The sequence below is a fragment of the Anastrepha ludens genome, chromosome 6 (genome assembly GCF_028408465.1).
Source record: "Anastrepha ludens isolate Willacy chromosome 6, idAnaLude1.1, whole genome shotgun sequence".
Taxonomy (NCBI): domain Eukaryota; kingdom Metazoa; phylum Arthropoda; class Insecta; order Diptera; family Tephritidae; genus Anastrepha; species Anastrepha ludens.
The window spans coordinates 29433695-29441201 of record NC_071502.1 but is presented as its reverse complement, the minus strand read 5'-3'; the positions used below and the strand labels follow the sequence as shown (position 1 = coordinate 29441201).

The 7507-nt window shown below is 39.9% G+C and overlaps 1 protein-coding gene across 1 annotated transcript in view; it reads right to left on the bottom strand.

The window, feature by feature from the left end:
- Positions 1-375: 375 nt before the first annotated feature.
- LOC128865692 (uncharacterized) overlaps positions 376-7507 on the bottom strand; it is a 96518-nt gene continuing 89386 nt past the window's right edge. The window contains exons 3-6 of the mRNA XM_054105959.1: positions 4596-4753; positions 4257-4494; positions 3769-4188; positions 376-1578 (exon numbers count right to left, since the gene is read on the bottom strand). Of these exons, the coding sequence (XP_053961934.1) occupies positions 1207-1578; positions 3769-4188; positions 4257-4494; positions 4596-4753 (1188 nt within the window). The 3' untranslated portion in view covers positions 376-1206. The remainder of the gene's footprint in view (positions 1579-3768; positions 4189-4256; positions 4495-4595; positions 4754-7507) is intronic.

Here is a 7507-nt window from a genome sequence, read left to right as displayed (position 1 = left end):
AATTCCCAGACTTTTCGAACGCACCGAAGTCAATAAATAAGGGTGTTTTTTTAGAGGTTAGGTTTTCAAGATGAAATAAAACGTATATAATTTAATGTTATGGCCAAGAATTTAGCTTTATTATAAAGATAAGGGTTTGCCATTATGTTTTAAAAATGATACCCATTCAACCAAAAGTGAGCTTCATCGCTGAACAAAATTTTCTTCGATGCGTCGCGCGAACCGAACCATTATTTTCGTAATAAATTTGCACGATTTGCAAACGTTGTTCAGGTGTAAGTCTATTCATTATGAAATGGCAAACCAAACTGAGCATAAATCAAGTGACAGCTGTCAAAAAGACCATCTACGAAAAAAGTAGTGCCAACTTGAAAACCTAACCTCTAAAAAAACACCCTATACTAAGAAATTAAGTTAATTTACCTAAGTACTTAAGCATATAATTAAAACTTCGGGAAAAATTTACTGAATTTAACTTAACTGTTTTGATTTTTGATTTTTTAATCACGAGTATTTTGTTTTTTTCCAATTGCAATGTAGTTCTTTGCATTTCGTTGCATGATCAACAATAAACACTTTACCTTTTGCATAATGTGTATTTATTGTGTGAATATTATTTCTAGGACATATTTCAGTCTTCATTTTAAAAACAAAAATAAAATATACGAGTATACATATACATACATACATATATACGTAGATTCGATAAAAGGCTACACAACAGAAAAATCAAACAATTATGGCAATATCGTATAGTATTACACATACACATAGTTTTTCCCACTAAAATGCGCCTTATAAATAAATAATTCTATAATAACTAAATATTGCAGTTACACACGCATATACACAAAAACCTATATATGTAAGTGTACATACATGCATATGCAATTTGCAATTACAAACAAGCAATGACAAGTATATTTACGTGTTTACTTATTTATTAAATGTTTTCATTTCATGCTGCAAACTGCGTGTATAGTAATGTTTCCACGCACTAATTGCACTTCCATTTCTATAAAATATAAATTTTATTTATTTTTCATTTTGATTTAAAAAAAATCACATGCATCCCTAAAAATGCTTCAACTTAACTCGGTAACATTTTTTTTTGTTTTTTCTTTTTTTTTTTTATAATATTTATTTTCTTTAATTCTACTCCGTCGATTCATACCATATTTAATAACCCCACCCCCACCATCATCTCTATTCATGCGCGCTAATCAGGCTGCGCGCATCCCACAGCGATAATTGCGATTGGGAGAGTCGATGTTGTCGCGCATGAAGTAATTTATATGGGTAGTAGGGTGGCTGGTGTGCCGGATACTGATGGAATGTGGCAATGGGCAACGGTTGTGTAGGTTGCGGTTCTATAATTTGTTGTTGTGAAGCAGAAATTTTACGCGAAATTTTTGCTTCTTTCTTATTCGGTGACTTCTTCGAAGACTTAATGAAATTCGGTATGCGTGCAAGTAGACCACAATAGTAGGGATCATCTTGTTTCTTACGTTGCTCAGATTTACTCTTCTGTGTTGGTGAGAGTATTGGCACTGATTGATTATAGGCTTCATAATCAGGCTGCAATGAAAGTGGTATAGTGATTATATATTATTAATAAAAAGCACTAAAATGTGTAAGTGTATAAACTATCACCTTTGTTTTCTAGGCGTAGAGGTTAGCATTACATACTTATGTACTTGTAGTTGCGGTGTACAAAACTTGACCTTAACCAGAGAGTACGTTTTTGATTTCCCAATATGCAACTTTATACTGTGCGTGTGTGTGAAGGGGAGAATTGCGGTACGAGTATATGGGTGTGTACGTGAATGTAGTGTGTTTTTAGGGTGCAATTGGAAGTATACAAAAGATATGGTTAAATAAAAAAAGTGTGCCAAGTCTATGTAATATATACAGGTATTTTAACAAGATTATAAAATTTAGCTCATATGCGTTAGTAATTTTAATGTAGGCTAATATACGCGTACATACATATCGTCCCCCTCATCCCAGAAACGTGAATGTGTAAAAATGAAAATATTGGAAAATCAAGTTTGAACGTTTACTGACCTGTGGAAATTAAAAGGTTTGGTTTCTGATATAAAAAATATACCTACAATATATTTGTGGTTGCCCTGTACACATGCATTCTAGGGCTTGGTAAAAGAAAGTGCATCTAATGGTTAATCAAGTCAACCCGTTAACTCAACATGGGAAAATTGGTATATTCATGCGTCTGGCATGAGGGGGTCGATATGCAAACTAAAGGGTGGTTAAATTTCAAGGGCCGATGGTGAATGTGAACCACACCTAAACGCCAAGTTTTTTCTGCATTTCATTTGATATTTTTCAATCTCAGACTAACTTAATTTGAACCATGGAAAGATACACAATCGAGCAATGCGTTAAAGTTATTCAGGCTTATTATGAAAATGGGCGTTCAAATCAAAATGCATATCGCACACTTCGTGATTTTTTCGGTCATTTTAATCGTCCACATGTGCGTACAATTGGAAAAATTGTTTAAAAGTTTGAGCAAACCGGGTCTGTAGGAGATGTGAAAACACCAGTGCATGCTCGTACAGCTCGTACTGCAGAAAATATTGCTACTGTTCGCGATAGTGTGGTTGAAGCACCGTCCACCTCAACTCGCCGTCGTGCCCAACAATTGCACCTCTCACGCTCGTCGTTGAAGAACATTATGCATAAAGACTTGCATTTACGCGCTTACAAGGTGCAATTTACTCAAGAACTAAAGCCTCTTGACCATTTCAAGCGTCGTCAATGGTCAGAATGGTGGCAGGAAATGGCAACAGTGAATTACCAATTTTCGAAGAAAATCATCTTCAGTGCTGACGCATATTTTCACCTCAGTGGATTCGTCAATAAGCAGAATTGCCGCATTTGGGCGAATGATAATCCAAGTGATTGCCGAAAAACCAATGCACCCACAAATAGTGACTGTTTGGTGCGGTTTATGGGCCGGCGGCATCATTGGGCCGTATTTTTTCCTAAATGCGGCCGCTCAGGCAGTTACTGTGAATAGTGTTCGCTATCGTGAGATGATAACGAACCTTTTATGGCCCCAAATTGGAAGATATGGATGTGAACGATATGTGGTTTCAACAGGTCACACAGCTAACGAAACAATGGCTCTTTTGCGCGAAAAATTTGATGGACGAATAATCTCACGTCGCGGCGATGTCAATTGGCCGCCAAGATCATGTGATTTGACACCGTTTGACTTCTTTCTTTGGGGTTATTTGAAAGAACAGGTGTACGTCGATAAGCCAGCAACAATTCAAGAGCTAAAGAATGAGACAATTCGGCACATTAACGGCTTAGAACCTCAATTATGCCTCAGCGTCATCAAAAATTTGAACCATCGTATGGAGGTGTGCCGCTGAGGCCGCGGCGGCGATTTGGCCGATATTTTGTTCCACACGTAATTGAGCTGTACCAATTTTATCATAATAAAGAAAAATGACAATAATTTCCTAAAAAATTGCTTTTTATTCAAAATCAACACCGGCCCTCGAAACTTAACCACCCTTTATATCAATACAAATTTCTCGTATACCAAATACTTCGAAAAAATCAAGTTTCTCAGAGAGTTGTTTTATTGAAAAGTTTAAAAAAAATGTCTTCTTTATAACAAATGGGAAAAGTAACTCCAATCTGATCCCCCTTTAATTAACCAAGAGGAAAGTTGCGTAACATTGACAGATTTTTGCAAAATACAATAGTTAAATTAAAGTGTTTTTCAATTACCTTTGGCACATATGGGCTTTCATCGAGAAATCCTGCATTAAATACACTGCGACGTCCTTTGCTCGACTGACTCGAATTATTCGAGTTATTTGAATTGTTCGAATCATCAGAAGCAGCAGGTGTGGGATAAATAAGACCAACCTGACTCTCAATGGTCGAGTATGGATCCTCGCTGCCCGCTGTTGGCACACGCATACCCATCGCATCCACCGATTTGGGTAGTGTCTGCAAGCGATTCTTCAGCATATCAATAGCGACTATATTTATGACCAGTATCCAAAGCGGGTTATTGATTAGATTATTATTGGATTTGACTAATGAAATGGCCGACAAGCATTGCCGTTCCAGACGTCTACTCTCCGGATAGGAGCGTGAGAATTCACGATTTATATTGGTCGTATATTTTCGCATGTCGAAGAGCTGCGCCGAAAAAGAAAAAAAGCGTAAGATTCAAGTGAAAAAAGAAATGCTATAGCCAAGCGACTTACTTTAGCTGATGTGCCTGCCGTCAGCGCCATATTCGGCATTTGTAGTATATCCGCACCAATGACTGTCTCTTCGTTGGCCATCGAAGTGTTGTGCACAAAGACATTACTCTTGCCATAACGTTTCACGAGTATATTACCAATATCGTCCATTTTAATTTTGAAACCTTCACCGACAGATTTTTTCGCAACTTTTGTATCTGCATCGCGCATCGGATTATCGAAACCGCTGAGACCGATTCTGTGTGATGGCGAGAAAAGGGGGAAGAAAATAGATTTAGAAACCCAAGTATCACAGAAAGACTGCATTGCCGTTTTTCCAACAATGTTCGGAATACTCACCTCACGCCATCGAAACCATTCTTTCCGCCATTTATGGTAATCACCGATGATCTGGCATACGCTTTGGCCACTCTTCGATTCTTCTCGAATACGATAACTTTTGCCCAAATTTCATCATCGATTTGTTCCCATTTGCTGAGCACTTCGTTGATGTGATCCTTAAATGAAACAAGCAGGGCAAATGGTCACTTAAAATTCAACTTTTGCTGAGACTTTGGTGCATATAAATTACAACATAAAAAAAAAAATTGTTTGTACATTAAATTAATATATATATTTTTATATCCTTGCTCACTCCGCTTGGGAGTGAATCGTACACGGTTCTAGGCTGTTGTTATTGCGCCGTCTCATATGATCCCGGCATCTGCTAGTTCGCACAACATCGACCTTCGCCAAATGATCTTTGCCCGATCGCAACCTCTGCTGCCTTGTGGGCTCCTGTGCCATTCTCGTTAATAATTACTGCCCTAAAAAATATGTATCATCAGCATATCAGCTTGTACTATTTTCACCAAATCATACTCGTATGGTTTGCTTCATACTATGCGTCAGAATGCTGATCATAAGGAATGGTAATAATATTCTAAACAGGCTTAGATCACTGGGACTCCTAATTTACCCATTGCGACTAGTATGCCGCAGTAAAGAAGTTACGCGAAATACTGTATTCGGGACATTCTGATGCTGCTCCGAACATCATCTACCTATTGAGGCAGGCGTCGTAGATTACGGATCTTAACACCATAATCTGCATATAGGAATATTATTCAAACGACTACCCTAGCAGGAGCTTACTAGAAGTCGAAAAAGGTATCTCATGATATCCAGAATGAGATGCCTTATCCACTACATCCGTTGAAATTTCAACACGCCTTGACCAATATTCATCGACAGATAATCACACCTAACTCTCGATCCACGAATGATGTAATCGGAGACCAGTCACCATGCAATGCAGATGCAGAGTTTTAGCTACCGTCAGACACGGGTTACATTAGTTCGATTACAGGAGTTTAAAGAACTATCTATCTAGAGCTGATCCCGACACTTTTAGTACAAGCTCTGCTTGTGAGGTATCCACTTAAAACTATAACCATTTCTTCACTTGTCCTGATATTTTAACCTATCTAACAGCCACTCCCCATTGATTCGTACCTCTCGAAATAGCAAGATTTTGTGCCGTTAAAAGATATGATATGATGATAACTAAAGCACCAACAGTTTAAGACCGGCTTCCAATCGAAGCAGGTTCCACTGGTCCGAGACGCGAGATAAATTGCTCACCGAAACGACGACGCAGTAAATCCATTGTTTTACTGGCAATGAATTCATTGTTTCACAAAGGTTGTGGAGATCACGGGCTTCAATTTTCGACATAAAAAAGTCGTTTACCATTTGTCATGGCGCGATAGCGTTCGCCATTCAGTGTTACATTGACGCCAGCCTCGTCTTTGAAGAAATATGGGCCGATGATTGCTCTAGCTCATCAAACGGTTGTTTTCAATGGATGTAATGGTTGTTCTTGAATGGGTTCGGGCCTTGTTGTTGTCATAGCAGTAACTTTGCCCTATCAGTGTAGTGTAATCACTGGTGGGCCCATCTAACGGTAGGCCCAGGAAACTTGCTGTTTCGACAGGTTGGGTGCAGAGGGAGAGGGGAGTTAGATAAGTGGGTTTGATGGGGCATGTGAAGAGGTGGTTAGTGTCGAGCGGGGTGCCTTCACATGCCAAACATATGTTGAGTGTGTCGGGGTCGATTCTGGATAAGTAGGAGTTTAACCTGCTACAGTATTCAGAACGTAATTGTGCCAAGGTTACGCGGGATTCTCGGGGAAGTTGGAGCTCTTCATCTGCAATGGGTGGTGGTTGGACTCCGATGACGGCATCCCCGAAGGGGGGCGGGAGCTTAAGAAGGTGGTAAGAGTCTCCCGAGGAATTTCGTTAATTGTTTGTCTGTATACTGTCCGATCCAGTAATTGTCAGTCTGTTTCGTCCTGGATCTCGTCCGCGTAGTTGAGGAGATGCCTCCTGACATGTCTGGGAGGTGGTTCAGGCTCAAGTAGGTGTCTGCATGGGTGGGACCTACGGTAACACTCTAACAGGAACTGCTTGCTGAGCAGTTTATTATGTTCCTTTACAGGGAGCATATGGGCCTCGTCGTGTAGATGTTGTGGGGCATCAAAAGACATCCCGTCGCTGTCCGAATAGCAGTGTTTTGACAAGTCTGTAGCTCCGTCAACTGCGAATCACTAGTTCCAGGCAACCTGACAGGCGCAGCATAGTTTGAAACCGGCCGGCCTATTGCCTTATCAACATTTCTTTGTCTTTACCCCAAGTGCTGCCGGCAAGCGATTTGAGAAGCTTGTTCCGATTTAGGACTTTAGTGACAATAGCGGTTGTATGCGCTGAGAAGGAGAGCCAACTGTAGAAGGTAACTGTCAAGATTTTGCGCTTGTTAACAGTCGGTATTGGTGTGTCGTCGACTTTTAGCTCAAGTTGCAATTTGACCTCCTTTGTCCAGGTAGTGAAGAGGGTCGACGTGAACTTCGTGTAGGTTCCTCGCAGTGAAGAAGCTAGAAAGGCAGGCGAGGTAGTCGTTTACTTTGGTGCACAGCCCACCAATGTCATTGCCCGACGCCGTTATCGGGCTCGGTTCTTCTTTTCTTCTGGGTCTTCGGAAAAACTTTCAGTTACAGCCGCAATATTCTTTTCACTTCGGCCTGTACGTAGTCCAATCGGTCGAGTATCATCCAATAATGTAAAATTATTCTCAATTTGCCGAATAATGCGTTCGGTAGAACGGTTATGTACACCATAAGTTAGCCTGAGCGCGCTATAAACCATTTTCACAGAGCGTCGATTTTCGTAATATAGGAATTTAATACAGGAATTTCTGAAAAACCTTCCCACTCT